At 38.5% G+C, this 17,756-nt stretch overlaps 2 protein-coding genes across 2 annotated transcripts in view; one reads left to right on the top strand and one right to left on the bottom strand.

Moving 5' to 3' along the window:
* The window catches only part of mrps22 (mitochondrial ribosomal protein S22), a 38,850-nt gene extending 29,575 nt beyond the window's left edge, over nt 1–9,275 (top strand). The window contains exons 6-8 of the mRNA XM_069896663.1: nt 1,601–1,746; nt 5,269–5,377; nt 5,991–9,275. Coding sequence (XP_069752764.1) covers nt 1,601–1,746; nt 5,269–5,377; nt 5,991–6,110 — 375 coding nt within the window. The 3' untranslated portion in view covers nt 6,111–9,275. The remainder of the gene's footprint in view (nt 1–1,600; nt 1,747–5,268; nt 5,378–5,990) is intronic.
* The window catches only part of copb2 (COPI coat complex subunit beta 2), a 28,384-nt gene continuing 17,321 nt past the window's right edge, over nt 6,694–17,756 (bottom strand). The window contains exons 15-22 of the mRNA XM_069896662.1: nt 15,927–16,134; nt 14,796–14,906; nt 12,037–12,251; nt 10,369–10,461; nt 10,104–10,287; nt 9,941–10,015; nt 9,476–9,589; nt 6,694–7,066 (exon numbers count right to left, since the gene is read on the bottom strand). Of these exons, the coding sequence (XP_069752763.1) occupies nt 6,971–7,066; nt 9,476–9,589; nt 9,941–10,015; nt 10,104–10,287; nt 10,369–10,461; nt 12,037–12,251; nt 14,796–14,906; nt 15,927–16,134 (1,096 nt within the window). The 3' untranslated portion in view covers nt 6,694–6,970. The remainder of the gene's footprint in view (nt 7,067–9,475; nt 9,590–9,940; nt 10,016–10,103; nt 10,288–10,368; nt 10,462–12,036; nt 12,252–14,795; nt 14,907–15,926; nt 16,135–17,756) is intronic.

Genomic DNA, 17,756 nt, shown 5'->3' with positions numbered 1-17,756 from the left:
CACCTCACTGACAAAAGGCAAAGGAGGAAAAACCCAACACCCAACCCCAACCAACCAATTTTCCCTTGCAACCGCTGCAATCGTGTCTGCCTGTCCCGCATCGGACTGGTCAGCCACAAACGAGCCTGCAGCTGACGTGGACTTTTTTACCCCCTCCATAAATCTTCGTCCGCGAAGCCAAGCCAAAGAAAGAAAGAAAGATATATATATATATATATATATAAAACAATTGGTTTGTTCCTGGGAGGCCCGGACATCGTGAAAAATGGGAATCAACGTATGCCGGATATAACATAAAACCATATATTTGCCGGTCGACATACACCAAAATATATGGCTAATACAGCATGGTTTGATCAGAAGTGAATAGCATGGAAATGTGCTAAAAGACTCATCTTGATGTAGAGGTCTTGGCTCGATTATATTTTCCTGGGTTGCTGTTTGAATCTTATTGAGGTTGTGTGGCATTTTTAGAATGGTTTGGTAATCTCCCTACTGCTGTGTGCTGGATCTAAGTGTAGTGTACCTTCCTCCGCAATGAATGTTATGAAAGCTTTCATGTCAACTTGCATTTACCCATACACTGACCACTTTGAGGAAGGGAAATGGTGGTGTGGGTACAGCCCACAGCAACTACTCTGGACTACGGTTGCTGCAGGAACTCACAAGCTAGTGCAACTTTTAATTTGATGAAGTTGAACTTGGTATCACAGTGAATCATGTGTTGAAAGTGGGAAGTGCTGAACAGGAGCTGTTCTGAGCCAATGCTTTGAATTTGTGGAGAACCTGTCTGCTGAAGAACAGAGCTTCAGGCACATCCTAGAGAAGGCCAAGCCACTTTGTGCTGTTGTGGCCTGATGGCTTTTCAGACTCTTTGGGTCAACATTGGGGGTGTCCGCTGTCAGAGGTCGAGAGGAGAGAATGGAGCGGCAGAATCGGAGGTAGCATCTGGTTGCCACTAGAGCACCAGAGCCATGCCAGTTTGGAGTACTAGAGATGCGTTGCCCTGGGCCTCATCATTTCAAGTTCGGAGGTCTAGAAGATGTATTGTCCTGGGCCTCTTGGCAAACAGTGCCAGAGCTATTGGGAGTCCCATGAACTATGACTGAGTTTGCCTGTTTCCCCAACATTAGTTGACTTTAACAGGTTGTCGTGGAGAGGACGGTAACATGACCTGTTACGGCTGTGCAGCTAGCAGTCCGCAGTGGGCCCTCAGGATTGGGGAGCATTCCTCTCCACTTGAACTGCCAGACACTTTCAACATCTAGTTTGCAAACAGACTTTACTTGTGCCATTGTCTAATCTCTGATTAATTAATTGTATGTACTGCTTTTGTAAAATCACTGTGGTCTCGGGAATGTTGTATAGTTTTAATTCCAAGGCTGGTGTTGAAGTAAATATAAAGGCTAATTGACTGGACCACTTAACCAGTTTTCGTTACTGTGCAGCCAAGGGGAAAGAAAGACATTTATTCTATTGATGATAGACTCACAAGGCATGATCTTTGTCTCATCTTTAATATGCTTACATTGGCAAAAGTTATTGTGGCAAATTGAGGACCTGACTCCTTTGAAACACTGACTTTTTAAATCTCCATCAGGTTCACCACCAGACATATGAATATATTGATAAGAATGGCAAGTATGATCTTCTCCGTTCAACTAGACACTTTGGAGGCTTGGTGTGGTATCTAGTCAACAGGATGAGAATTGACGGTTTATTAATAGACATGATTCAAAGAGATCTGTAAGTAGCTATGCATTTTCCATCACCAGACTTGCAAAGCTTCATATGGCATGCTTGAAATTAACATTGTGAAATAAGATATCTGGACTGTGAATATTCCATTTGCCTAGAAATTTCACTGGTTAAGTAGAGTTTGTTCCCCCTTTTTTTGAAATTTGGTTTGTGACAGGGCATGGTACCCAACTGTTTAAAACAAGCCTCAATTGTACTGGTGCCCAAGAAGTGTGCGGTAACCTGCCTAAATGACTACTGACCAGTAGCACTCACGTCCACAGTGAAGAAGTATTTTGAGCATCTGGTGTTGAAGCTTATCAGCTCCTTTCTGAGTGGGAACATGGATCCATTCCATTTTACCTACTGCCACATGTCTAGGGCATATGCCATCTCCCTGGCTCTACACAAAGCACTGGAACACCTGGACAGTAAAAATGCATACATCGACTGCAGTTCGGCTTTCAACATATTCTCCTTTCAAAATTGAACAGCAAGCTCCAAGACCTGGGCCTCAATGCACCACTGTGTAATTGGATCCTGGATTTCCTCACCCCCAGCCTACAATCAGTAAGGATTGGTAAGAACATCCCCATTAGTACCAGAGCTCCACAGGGCTGCGTTCTTAGATCTTTGCATTGCTCGCTTTACACCTATGACTGTATGACAATAACACCACATACAAATTTGCTGACAATGGGTTGTACAAAAAGGGGCAATGAGTCTGTATACAGGAGGGAGAATGAAAACTTAGCTGAATGGTGTACCAACAACATCCTCTCACTTGATGTCACCAAAACCAAGGAGCTGATTATGGATTTTAGGAAGGGAAACCAGAGGTGTACACTGAACAGGGAGATCAAATGTGGAGAAGGTAAGCAAATATAAATTCCTAGGAGTCACTATCTCGAAGGATCTCTCCTAGACCCAACTCACAAATGTCATTGTGAAGAAAGCACATCTCTCTACTATCTCAGGAGTTTGCAGAGGTTTGGTATGACATCGGAAATCTTGGCAAACTTCTACAGATAAAAGTGTGCTTACTAGATGCATCACAGCCTGGTATGGGGGCACCAATACTGAGCGGAAATCCCCTCAAAAAGTCATAGGCACAGCCCAGTACATCACAGACAAAACTTCCCTGCCATTGAAAAAATCATTTTAGAAAGCTGCAGTCAGAGAGCAGAAGCAATTCATCAAGGATCCATGCCACCCAGGACATGCTCTATTATCACAACTGCTATCAGGAAAGAGGTACAGGTGCCAGACTACTTGTACCACTAAGTTCAGGAAGAGTTGCTCCCATTCTACCATCTGACTTCTAAACAGCAAACTCAGGGGTTCATTTAAGGACTCTGTCTTTGCATAATATTGATTATTGAATTTTTTCTGTATTGCACGGTCAGTTTATTTACATTTCTCTCTTGTGTACACATCTTTTCTTGAGTAGTTGTATACACTTCCAGTAAGAAGAAATTCTTCCTTTACTCCAGGAAAGATTTTAGGGTTGTGTGTGATGTCAGAGTACATACATGACAATAAATCTGAATTTTGGAAGATTATCCCTCATGAAATTTAAACTTCCAGAAATTTGGAAAAAAAAAATTTCAGGAGATGGAGGTAGAGAAGTGTGTAGGAAAAATGTCACTTCATTTAATTGATAAATTCTCCAGAGAAATATCAGCATAAACAATGTAAGATTAAAAATATTAATACAAAATTTAAAGTTTATGAATGGTACTTGTGATTCCATGGTGGCCTGTCATAGTTCATACAGAGGAAAACCAAGGACCTGGCGATTTTTGTGATTAAATGCACAACTATTACTAAATCAAGGAAACCATAAGATGCGGTTCTAATTGTTGGATTGAATTAGAAAGTCTCAATGAAGGAGGGAATGTTAGATCATTCACATGACACTTATAAAGCTGCCTGGTATGTAACTTGTGGATCATTAAGACATCTGTTCCGGTCACAATCTATATGGCAGAGTCTGGTTTACATTGTATAATACCCCTCCCCCCAAAAAAAATTGGCAAAAAAGAAAAGATGCACCAGAATTAAGAATATATTTTTATATATTTTTGGCCATGGGTGGGGGGGGGGGGGGTGGGGGCCCAGTGTGAATCCCTCGAACCAGTCTCCAGCAGTCCGCGGCCCAGTGTGAATCCCTCGAACACAGTCTCCAGCAGCTCAGTCTCCAGCAGTCTGCGGCCCAGTGTGAATCCCTCGAACACAGTCACCAGATACTGTCCACAAAACTTCTCAAGGACTATGGCATTGCGTAGAATCAACAGAAAACTTGAGGCTAGACTTCAAGAAAGCATGCTGGCTTTGAGGACAAAAGGAGATGGAGGAAAAACCATGACATAGTACCAGATCAGAACAGAATTTCCCTTGCAGTATGTACCTTTTTTATGACCCTTGTGATTTTTATCAACTTTTAAAGTCCCCCAGCCTCATTCATTTTCAGGGAGAAAAGTCCTAGCCTCTCCTTGTAATTCAAGCCTACCAGCCACTTTCTCATATTTTCTCCATACTTTCCAATTTAATGATATCTTTCTTTTAGCTGGGTAACTAGAATGCACAGATTATTCCAAGTATGCTCTCAGCAATGGCCAGTACAGTTGTAGCACAACATTTCTGCTTCTGTACTCAATGCACTGATAAAGACAAACATCACCATGGGGAGTGCCCTCACTTGGAGAGAAAAGTTATATTATAATATGCATAAAGTTGGACTAGTTGATTTCTTTGTATATTTTTGTGTGCTTAAAATGTAAGCGAATTGTGGATTTGAGTTGTCAATGTATGTGAATGTAGACTCTTGAAACAGGAATCCAATGAGAGGCTGTTTTCTTTTGAGCTACAAAATTGTCACTTTTATCCATTTCATTTCAAAGCAACAGCAGCATCTACTGGGAGAAACACTTCAAATAAAGTTCTAGTCTTGCATCTTTGCCAAATCAATTAATATCATGCAATGTTCTAGAATTTTAATTTGCAGCAAACTAACCATGCCCCTGCCATTCCCTGTGCTCACAAGTACTCAGTCAGAAACATTTTGGGGTTTTCATTTGAACAATGCATGTGAGCAACACCTCCCCCCTCTTTCCACGCCCCCCCCCCCCCCCCCCCACTGTTGAATTCCAGCAAGATTGCCTCTTTAATTCCTACTTTGTAATCAATGTAGAAGGATTTTCAGTTTTAGGATTGAGGTAGAATATTCAATTTTAAATTATTTGTTGGGAACAACAAAAGGTTTTAAGAATGTATGTCCAAGTAAAATGTTCAAAAATGGACAGATTGTGATTTTTAATTTTTCTAAATTTTTAAATAAACTTGAATAAGCAAATCACTTTTTTTCATCGTGTCTTCCATAATTTTGTGCTTCAGTGCTGGATTGAAAAGTGAGGCTTTTGGAGCAGGATAATTAATAATCTCTATTAGGAATTGGTGACTTGGAGTTGAAATTTTAAACATAATATCCAGATTTCCTCAGTTGTAAGTGATTCACTTTTTTTTTTGCAGAATGGATGAAGCCATTGGTGTCCTTGATTTGTATCACATGCTTCATCCAGAGTGTGAATCAGTAAAGGAAGCAATCAAACAGCAAGCCAAGGGTATTGAACTGATTAAGGTAATATTAGAAATTCCCTTGAAAATGGTTGTTGATTAATCTAACTTGATCATAGGATTGTGGTTTTTAAGCATTAATATGCATGTTACATTGCTAAAATCTCAAATAGCCGGGCACTTCAGACCCAAAGAAAATTATTTTTTTATTAAGAGTATAAATCCAGGAAATTTCCAATCATACAGTTGCACAATGCAAGGCACTGAGATGCGAGAAAAATGTTGGACAGCTGAAATGTCACATTTACCTTGTTTTCTTTTGGGGATTATTTGGAACAAAGTAATTGAGCCAATTCTTAGTTGCTTGAAAATTGTACATTTTACAGACAGTAAATGGAGATGTAGCCTAAGCAATCAGCAAAAATATCATCCAAATGTTTTACCTGTGCCTATTGGAAAATGTATAATTAGGAAGCTGAATTCAAAATCAATTTGTTAAGTTAAGAGAATGTTGTCAACTTGATTCCAAATCCAATAACATGGACTTGATGTTCCAATGTAGTAGTTTGACTTTAGAGATTATTTGCCTTATTCTTAATTGGTTGTTTGTGAAACAATCCTTCATTGTAGTTAGACATTATAGAGGAAATATTAATATTAAACTCTTGTTTTTCCAGATATTTTCCCTTACTGATTCCAAGAAGGGAGGCTACATTGAATTAGCTCTACAAGTTTATCAGGAAACTTGCAACACCTCTGCTAATCAGGATCAAGACAGGAGTGAGGAGCAAAACTGATTTTGATCAAATGCAACTTTTCCGGGTTTGGATCCTGTGAAAATAATTTCCATCACACTGTAGCTGACTTATACGGACATTACCTTCATATAAAAATTTAAGGTTTTCAAGAAACTAATGAATATATAATTTCATTTGAACTCCTTGGCTATTATGTGTTTGGAATGTGGTTTTATGAGCAAGTCTTGAAGCTCTCAGTTGGTGATTTGACCTGAAGAGTCACGGGAGTTAAACATCCAGCCCTTGTGATTATAAATATAATCTGCTGATTGCAAAGCCAATTATTCAGCCTCATGTTGTAATTTTCAGTTGAATAGATTATTTTGTAAATTGGTATTCTTTCAATACTTGCATTGAAAAGTTACATTTGGGCACTTATCCTTGTGTGTAGAAATAGAATTGAATATGTCACAATTTCTTCAAATCTTGGAAAAAAAGACTAGTAGTTCAAGAGCTTTTGCTCAGTGGTGACATGTGTTCAGAAACCAAAAGATCAGTTCAAATTATTGTATTTAAGCTCTTCATAAAATTTGAAAACCCTAATTTTTTTCAAGATGACAAGTACAAATCTGCCAGAGACATGTTTAAAAAAAAAGTTTGTTTTATTTGACGTTAATACACCATAACAGTATAAGCATCTCTATTCAGTTATGAAACACTAACTCCACTACTTTACAGGTACGTTGAGGGCAACCATGCAATCTTAATGGCCTGACAACAGTGCCGCCTATTGCTTGGGGAAAAAACAATATTTGGGGACGTCACCTTGCTGTCTACTCAGTTCTTACAAATGTAAAACTGTCCAACTTGAATAATTAGAAATTTGGTCACATTTGAATAGTGATTTTTTTTCCCCCAACTTAATCGTCCAGGAACTCTTCATCCAAATTAACATCTGAAGTATCTATGTCATCCAGTTCCAAGTTATCCAAATCATCGTCAAGCTCAGCAAGAGACTGAAAACAAGAAAATATGCTCACATTTACAGAAGGAATCAAACATGCTGCATAAAGGCATTGCATTAGACAGGATTTGAGAAATCTCAAACATGCTGTTTGGCTTGTAGCCACTGATGCTTTGCAGAATTCCACTCCATAAATTTCAATGGAGGACAGCAGCTGTTAGCAACATTCCTGTAGTTTTGTATGCATCTGTTATGGGGAGGTTCCTTATTATCTACTCTTCTCATTTTTACATACCTTTTATCAGGTATCCAAGGCAAACAAACCCACCCATTCAGTCTCTGCACATGGAAATGCTTCATCCCAGGCAATAGCCTCATGAGCCTAACTGTTTTAGGAGGTGAAAAAAGAAAATGAAGATGTGGTTTAAATGGATTTTAGTAAAATTGACAAGGTCCCCTATTGTAGGCTAATAGAATAAGTTTGGAGGCATGGGAACTTTGGCTGCTTGGATTCAGCATTCGTTTGCCTGCAGAAGGCAGAGAGTGGTAGTAAATGGAACTTATTCTGACTGGAGATCAGTGACTAGTGGCATTCTGGACTCCTCTGCTCAACTCTACAGCAAAACAAAAAGCAGAAGTGGCAGAGGGAGTTCAATTTGGATAAATGTGAAGTGTTGCACTTTGGAAAAATCACAATTGAAGGTGGAGTATATATGATTAATGGCAGGATTCTTAAATGTGCGATCCACATTGATATGGTGGTTAAGGCAGCGAATGGTATGCTGGTTTTATACATTGGGGAATTGAGTTCAAGAGCTGTGAAGTAATGTTTTGGGTCTATAAAACTGGTTAGACCACACATGGAGTATTGCCTTCAGTTCTGGTGGTCTCATTGCAGGATGGATTTGGATGCTTGGAAGAGAGTGCAAAGCAGATTTACCAGGATTCAAGAACATGTCTTATGAAGCAAGGTTGATAGAGCTTTTCTCTTAGAGATGCAAGATTACGAACATAGGGTGGACAGCCAGCACCTTTTTCCTGGGGCAACAATAGCACATTCCAGAGGAAAGCCTAAGGGAAATGTCAGGTTTTTTTTCCAGAGAGGTGGATGCCTGGAATGAATTGCCAGAGGTGGTAGGACAATGGGACATTTAAGATGCTCATGGATATAAGGTAGGGAAGGAATAAATTGTTGTGCAGTAGGTTTACATAAGACAGTGCACCATGGCCTGTCCTATAAATCTTCTCTGCATCTTCATGTGTACTGCGGCAAACAGTACTCTAGGCATGACCAAGCCAATGTTTTAAAACTTTATCATAACCTTATTACTCTTGTATTCTACATTCCAGCAAATTAAGACAAGTATCTCATCTCGCTTCATCGCCTTATTTATGCTGCCACTTTAAAGAATCCTTAAATTTGTACTTCTCAATCCTGATATTCCCAACAGCTCTACCACTCTTTGTTCCATCTCACAATTAAGATTTGATTCCATCCTCTATTGCACTGCCCATTTTACCATCAAGATTAATTTCACTATCAACTGATCAGAGGTTCCCACTTGGAAAAATAATCACCCATTTCCCTCTACCTCCTATTATGAATTAAATTTGTATGCAATTTGAATATCCATGAAGCTGAATTGTTTCCACTGGGAGGTGAGACTACAACTATGGGACATAGCCACAAGATTCAGGGTAGTAAATTTATGATGGAGATGAGGGGGAACTGCTTTTCTGAGAGGGTATGGAATTCATTAAGCAGTGGAAGCTACCTCATTAAATATATTTAAGACAACATTGGATAGATTTTTACATAGTAGGGGAATTGAGGGGGGGGGAAGGCAAGTAGTGGAGATGAACCATGATCTCATTTAATGGCATAGCAGGCTCAACAGGTCAGAAGGCGTACTCCTATTTCTTATGTTCTTTCATTGACTATCCACTAATCAAGTAACATGTCCCCTGGTCTGAGATATTCATGAAATAATCTATTTATCCTATCATATATCAGAATCCATGTTTCAGTAAAATCACCCTAATTTTTTTCCCCACGCTGAACCAACCTTATTTCACGTTTTCTTCATAGGGCAATACTCTCATCCCAGAAATGAACCTGAGGAATCTCCTTTGGACTACCTCACATCACTATGCTCATTTTTTTTGTAAGGAGACCAAAACTGCTGCCATGAGGCCTCAATATCCTGTATCAATGTAATAACACTTCAACATCTTTGAAATAAAAAATCCCTTTCTACCTACTTGCCTGACTTTTTGTGATTCATGCACGAGAACATTGAATGTCCCTTGATTTGCAATCTCTCCATTGGTTCCTCAGATAAAAGTGTATGACCAAGTATAAAACTCCATGTCTCATTCACAATATCTCCCTCAATTCCTGCCATCAGAATCCTTCGTTAAATTTGCTTAAATGACTTGTAGATGTAATATTAAATCTTACCTTTTTAGTTTGAAGATCCACTGAGTCAGTTGATTCTAAGACTGCTTCTGCAGTCACTGATGTAATCAGCGAGGACATTACTGGTTCTGCAACTTCAACTTTATCAGAAGCTTTCTGTAACAGCAAAAATATCTATTATATCTTATTACTAACAAGTAGTTTTGTGTACATCTATAATAGGAATATATTACAGATATTGATAGAGCCAACAAATATTTTTGCAAGTTTTATCAACACTGTTCTGCCACCAGAGACCCTCGCTGAGTTTGTCACGTGTGCCTCACTCGAGTCCTCAAGTGGTAGAAGACCTATCCTGAATCACTGAACTTCAATATGCAGGCATCTCAAACTGTACTTTACAATCTCAGGGTGAATCAGTTTTAACCAGAAAATAACATGCATTGTCAAAATTATGGTTCATTTAAGTTATGAATATTTTAAACAAAATATTTAAGATCCAGCTACCTCCACTGATATTCCATGCAGACATGGTACAAAATCTTTTTTTGATTCTTCAATAATGTTCCTTTCTTCATTTGGCTTGTGAACAAAAACAGTAGAAATGATAAACACCAGCAATTCCACAAATTCAAATTTTCATCATTTCTAAAGAGGTGCTTTCACTTACAGTGACAAAGGGGTAATCCCGAGCAGGTCTGGATTTAGTGTTAATGGTTTCTTTCAAATACTGCTCAGCCACAAAGGCCTCCTTTAAGCCGGGGAATAAGTTTTCATACTCTGTGGGGTCAGCCAGTGACTCTGCAGCTTTCTGATTGATTTTAGAGAGGTTTTCCTTCCATAGTTTCACAACTCTTAAAGGAGGGAAATTTAACATCAGGGTAGTTGTTGTGTAATTTTGTAGCTATAAAAGAACTGTAACCAACAACTCGTACCTGGAAACCTGACTGGGCAAGTAGGTTCTGGAAAAAAAGGCAGCTTCTGGGAGGCGTCCTGTTTTTATCAGCAGTTCCAGGCAATTGTCAAGCCTACATGGATGGTTAGAAAAAAAGGATGAAATAGTTGGATGTTGAATACTTAAAATTGTCGGTCAATATTAATTACTGTTAGATTCCAATTCAAAAATAAAGCCACTAAAAAGTTAAATGCTTGATCCATCGGTAGTTTGATGTGAAGTCTATCTCATTTGAGAGAAACTAAAAAATGAGTAGGTTGGGGAGATGGTTCACCATTTTATTATCAAGTGGTCTGCTCACATGATCTCTGTTGACATGGAAGAACAAGGATAAGAATAGTTGAAGGGAAAGAGACCTGAAGATTTTGTGGTTGTGCGCAATGTAAAGATGCAGTGGTGCATAAACATCAGAAGGACAGGCCTTACAATCTAAACTATTTCAAAAGGCTGTTCATGAGAAAAACAGTATTTTATACAAGCCATTCTAAAATGTACAAAAAGAGTAGCATTCCTTTTACAATAATATCTGCGGGGAAAGCACTCATTTTAGACTCCTGCAAGTCAGGAAGATGGACAAACTGGAACAGACGGTAAACCTCACACAGGTTCTGAGGCCCAACTTCTCCCAACAAACTCTGGACTTCGGCTTTGCAGTTGTCCCGTGAGCAAAGCGAGATGCACAGGGCAATGGGGCCTCGCAATAGACATCTTGGGGACCTACCTCCTGCAAGACCTTTTCACAACTTGTGATGTCAAAGGCCCAAGTCCTACTGTTATTTTTAAATATATAGTAGAGACAGTTAAAGAGTCACAACTAATAAATTCACTGAAATTGGAAAAAAAACACTAAACTTGTCTATTAAGATCAGCAATCCCATTCAAATGAAGCATATCTGGCAATATCAGCTTGCCTTTAGCCCCTGAATTTGGGGTCCAGGGCGGAGAAGGCCAGATGGGCATTCTCTACTTCCATGTTGCAACGTGCTAAAGCAAGATTCTGTTGCACCCTTCCTATTCCTATAAAACCATTCCTATTCCTTTGCTGAACCATGTCAGTGCAAGCCAGCATTTCCCCAGCTCATCCTAGAGAACCACTATATTTTAGTTGAACTACATATACTTTGTTTGACTGAAGTAAAATCTGAAAGACAGAACATGGGATGGATGGCACTTCAAAAACTAGCAGCCCAATGTGCGTGCATCTTTGAACCCACAGTTGGTGCCAATGTCCAACTATATGATGCATTCAAGTCTAAAGCTAGATGTGAAAATAAATCTGGATTCAGGATCCAAAAGATGAGCTGAGCCTGAAATTGGTCCTAAGGTTAAAGTGACAAGAGCAGTAGCACAACCTAACATGCATTCTATTGAATACACAGATGTCAAGGATGTGGTATTTAAAATAACAGAATCAAGGAAATTATTAAAATGATTAAAAATTTGAAGAGGTAATTCAAATTATCCTTTGACTTCAAATGATCAAGGGATTTTAGATCAGAGTAAAGGGAGTATTTGATTCTCTTTGCATAAAAATTATCGGTTGATAATCTTCATAACATCCTCCCAGTAAGACATACTTTGCAAACTTATTAAAAACAAAGAACTTCCATTCTAGGAGTGTGTGAAAGCCAATAGCCAGAGTACTTACTCTCCTTGCATGAAATAAGTCATAAAGGCCACGTTGTTTTTGCCATCTTTTTCAACGACTTTGGCTAATTTGTTAACCATTGGAGCATTTCCAGAAGCAGTGGCCAGTAGCAACAGTCCACCATAATCCTGAGCATGATGTAAACACTCCTGGGCAAGGGCAAACTGGCACTTGGTAATTGCAAGTTCTGCCAATTGCTTCCATTTCTGTTCTGACTGCAGAGAGAAATAATGGGACACTCTTTGATTCAAACAACAATGTTGCAAGTTTATACAGCTTTTAGTAAATATGTAAAACCAGACCCAAAAATCAAGCCTTAGAGACTTTTAAACAGCCACTTCATTCCAAGATATTTGTGGCTTTTTTATGCTATGTTACGCCTGCTGTCTAAAAAGCACCGAAACAGAATGGTGGGGTTATTCCAGTTCCGGCTTTTTTCTGACAGCAGGCGCAGTGTCAACCTTGGAATGCTGTCTGTGTAAAAGGGCAATCTAGGACCAACTTGGGTAAGCATGTGTATATGTACCGCATTTTTTTGTGTGTATTTACAGGTAAGCATTTAAAACGGACAAAACATGTGTGTAGGACAACAGGAAAAATCTTTAATAATACCACTGTCCCTATCTCTCCTGCAAAAATGACCCGCAATTATACAGTAAAGGTAAAAAATTAGAATCAATCTGGCTGACAGCAAGTAGTTCACTAGGGAATACCTACTGGCAGGCACTTGCAGTTTAGCTCATGTCAGATGTCTAGGATGATCCCATAAATGGCAGGAGCTGTAGATGAAATGAGCTGGTGGTGAAATAGTGATGCCTCTACTAGACTCACCGTTTTGTTAGGTGGGTGATACACTGATGTGTGGCTGGGAGGAGAATGAGATGATTTAATTCATAAGTATATAATTCACAGTTATGACAGGACTGATGTGGGGTGGCTTGATTATTCATGAATAAGATTTAAAAAGGTATGCATCAAAAGGGTACTGAATCTAGGACTCTACAGAAGGAGGGTGTGAATGCTCAGTAACTGAATATATCCAAGACAGTCACTGACAGACCTTCAGATATTAAGGGAGAGGAGATTAGTGTTAGAGAGTGGCATTGTGATAAAAGACCAACCCCAAAATTACCCCACTGCCCCACTCTTAGGTGTCGTGTACTGTGAGCAAGCTGGTCTGTAAGTTTGTCATCAGTTTGAATAGTCTGAAGCCCTCAATATTATTTCATTATGTCACTAGCCCCCACCAATAGCAGTGATTAGTAAGGGATTATTTAAGGTGATACGAGAGTGGAAAGAAAAAGTTTGAAATCCACTCCAATAGATCAATAGCAGTAGATTTTCCCAAGCTCTTTTATACATTGTGCACATATGCTCTTTTATACATTATACATGTGTGTGTTTTACTCCTGCTACGATTTTTCCCATTGCTCTCGCGTATTAATAAAAGTAACGTTTGATTGCAAACTCTTGTGTCCAGTCACTTCTTCACACTAATGACCAGTGTGGGGACCGATAGTGGTGATACATGGGACTGGTGGCTGAGATGAACACCCTCAGGCAGAACATTTCACTGGCAGAAATACTTGCAGACTTGCTACCACTATTCTTTAATTCCCAAATTCATAGACCATGCTACTTTTGTGCTTTCTTTTTCACAATCCCTATCTTCGACACTCAGACATTTTGAGTGCATTATTTTTAATTTACTATTGATTGTGTCTCCTATTGAACTTTCTCATAAGTGTATTATAAGCCTTTTGACTATTTCTTGTTTGATTGAGCAAACAATCATGTCATGTAGTTCTTGTCTGAGTGCTACCTCCCTTTGTTCTTTTATCTCATTTAGGGGTGAAACTCTCATGTGTTCTTGAAATACTGTCTGACTTCTCCACAGAAGTTGAAAACCAGCTAAATGTTACCCAACACAAAGTAAGAATTAATAGGAGATTGATTTAATTCTTCCACAATGTTAGATCAAAGTTCTCATGTACAGATCTACAATCAAAGTTACTGAATTGAGGTAAATTTATTGGCAGAAACCCAAACAAAATTTAGCAAAATTTGGTAAAGATTCCTTTATTGTTACATTTAGAATGTAACATACATGAAATTCTTTAACTTTCTATATATATATATATATACTCTAACTACTGAGCTATTGAAGCCTCTGCACATTAAATAAAAAGTAGCAAAGGAATTAGAAAGAGAATATAAAGTTGAACAAATAACAAAAAAATGGTTTAACATTCATTATTGTTTCGATATGAACAATATGCAGACTTAAATAACATAGAAGAAGGGACTTCAGCCCACTGAGTTCACAGTAACCATTTATTTCACTTTCTCACATTCTCATCAATTTCAAGATTCTACCATTCACCCAAATATTAGGGGCAATTTACAGCAGGCAATTAACCTACCAACCCATGACATCTGGGAGGAAACCTGTGCATTCAGAGGGAAAATATCCACACAGACAACAGGAGGTCAAGATTTGAACATGGGTTGCTTGAGAAGTGAAGCAGCAACTCCACACTGAGTCATTGTGTCATCCCCAATCTTAATATCCAAGGACCGCTGTACTTAAGATTAGTCAAATAATGCTATTTGAACGTTGTATTAAATCACTTTCAAAACATTTTGGTCAATGCGTTATAAGTTAACTCAATTAAACATGAGTATATAAAAATATTTGAATTGAATCAAAGTGGCTGTTATTTCTAGTGTTGATAAATAATACAAAATATATCATTTACCTCTGCTTCCACAGCCAATTGATATGCGATCTTAAGTTCACCCAGTTGCAGTGCAAGTTCAAAGCGGTGTTCTGGATCAGTGGATACAGCAAGAGCCTGTGATTTGAAGCCCTGTGTATTGGAAAAGAAAGTACGTTGAAGATTCTTGTGAGAAATGCATTTTCACTTCCAAAGTTGTCCAAGATTCTATGGAAAAAATCTTGCAGGTGCTTTTTGTTTTTAAAAATAATGCAGTGAACTCCATTCTCTAACCAGCTTGATCCAGTTCAGTATAAAAGTAATACACTGGACTTATTCAATAGAAGAATCTACTGATATACTATTTTATATTCATTTGGACCCAATAGTCTTGCAACTCTTATGAATAGTTACCTTAGTCTAAGGCAAATACATCTTGGAACTGCATTGCATCTTTAACATAATACTCAAAAATGAGTATTCAATACCACTCATCCAAATACACTAATTCAGAACAAAATACAAATATTTGTGATTCGGTCTTGGATGTCTAGTTTTCCTCATCCCAACTACTGTACATAAAGAGCTTTTCATTATTTTTGACTGGTAGATCTCTTGGCAGGATAACAGATGGGCTTATCAAGTTTTCCTCAACCATTAGAACCACCAGTGAAATGTACTTAAATTATAAATTTAAACATACAGCATGGTAACTGGCCCCTTTGGCTAACAAGCCTATATCCCACGTTTTGAACAGTGGGAGGAAACCGGAGCCCCCGCAGACATGGAGAGAATGTACAAACTCCTGAAAAACAGCGTCAGATTACCGGGCTCTGTAATAGCATGGCACTAACCACTACATTAACCATGCTGCCCCAATTAGAATTTGGAAATGATGTACCTTATTGTATAGTTCCAAAGAAACTCACATTATTCAATTCAAAATAGCTAATAATTCAAAAATAAAAACTTTAGATTTTTTTCTTTTACATAGAAGTAGCAGCAGCCAAGAAACAAGCACTAAATTCATTGCTTTTTTAATTCTAATATCAGACTGATATTCTAGTATCAGAAATCAAACTGAATCAAAGTACTATTCAGCTCAGAAATACCTCTGATCAACAAAAGTTATCCACAGTTCATAGTCAACTTCTATAGTCTGGACCAACTTACCTGTTTCTCTAAGAAGTGTGCTACTCTTGTCCTCTGTTCTTTTGGAATTGTGGGAAGAACCTTGTCAGCCATGGAAAAATCCCTTCTCATGACGGCTGTCTGGTATTCAAGGACAGAGACGAGTAGTGAATAGCTGACGATGTTTAACTCTTTGTCTCCTAAATACAATCGATTGTCCTTTGGAATATATCCCAGAAGATACATTGTCCTGCAAAGTTAATATTGAAAATAGGATTATGGTTTTAACACAACTTTTAAAGAAAAATATGGGTGTTCTGTATTTTATATATAATTTTCTATAGGTATTTGCCATTTTCCTGATCCTGGTATTGGTTAGGGTCCCAGAATCCAGATGTCTGCAGGATACTCAGATTGGAGGTGAAAAGGTGCAAGGTGACGGAAGGGAATAGAAGAGTCAGGAAGATACTGTTATCTAAAATGCCAAAAACTGTACTGCCCATGCAGTCTGGACAGGCACTTATCAAAATAAGCTTGAGCACAAGCTGGGGAGATCAGTGACATGAAACGATTGCAAGATTATTTTGGAGACAGGAATTAAATTAAAACACAGAAATTCAAAGGTGATATCTAGATTGTTACCAAAATTGACAAGTTTTAGCTCAAAGGTAGGGTTAAATATGTGATGGAAAGGATGGTATGGAAAATTAAGGTTTTGATTCATTTTCAGGAAGGAGTCATCTGCTCAGACTACTTCCACTCAAATCAGACAAGGACCACTGACCATATAAATCAAATAATGAGAGGATTTAAATAAACCATGAGGGGTAAACTGGTGGGATGAGTCAAGAAAGAGTCAACAGGAAAGCAATAACCTTCACATGGCTTCTAACAAATTGCACAGTGTCATAGCAAACAATACATTAACTTTAGTTACAAAGGGACTGCAATACAAAGGTTAAAAAAATATTGTAATCATACAAAGCCTTAAAGTAATGTGTGGCTAATTGTTTCTTGAGCAACGAGTTCAAGCAATGTACAATGTAATTTCATTTGGGTTAGAGGATTGAATTTGGAGGATGTTGTAACCTTCACTGCCTCCAATATGGACCTCAAACCTGTACAAATTACTCCAAGTGCTGTCTCACCAGCACCTTGTAAAGTTGCATCAAAATGTTCTTATTTACTCTCTTTACCACTTGCGATACAAGCTTTTTGCATTATTTGCTGTGCTTGCATTCTACGTTACTGTATTCACAACTAGATCCCCTAGAACTTTGACATTTTGTAATTGCACATCCTTTCTTCATGGCTCTCCATCAGACTCATCGAGTACAGTATATACTTGTGTAATAGGCAACTTTTGTAGATCAATTTTTAGGGTAAAATTTAGGCGGTCAACTATTACATGCATTGTACCTGCGTCATGGAGGGTGCTCAACTTTAACACGATATTGACAATATATGAAATCCATTCAGAATTGATGCTCCCAGACCAGTATTTAATCAATGGCAAATAATCTTAATAGTTTTGTAAAGTCCCTTGTCTGGAGAACAGGGAACAAAATCAAGCAAAATATCTGCTTCTGTGTACAGGATTGGGCTTGCCTCCAATGCCTCTATATTCTGGAGCTTTATCCAAACTTTTAACTAAATTCTTATACATCGTGCGAAAATGATGGCACTGCCACATTTGGGTAAGCAGGAAATGGAGGCACAGCACTGCTCTGCCAGCTCCTTCTGCCCAGTCCTGGTGGGTTTTTTTAAAATCCTGTAACCACAAAGTTCTGTGCTGAGCAGCATACCATGAGGAGTTGCAGACTCTGGGGGACCAATGAACCAGTGCAGGGCACCAGATATGGGGAGAACAAC

The sequence above is a fragment of the Narcine bancroftii genome, chromosome 9 (genome assembly GCF_036971445.1).
Source record: "Narcine bancroftii isolate sNarBan1 chromosome 9, sNarBan1.hap1, whole genome shotgun sequence".
NCBI classification, from domain to species: domain Eukaryota; kingdom Metazoa; phylum Chordata; class Chondrichthyes; order Torpediniformes; family Narcinidae; genus Narcine; species Narcine bancroftii.
This window is presented reverse-complemented; position numbering and strand designations above follow the sequence as displayed.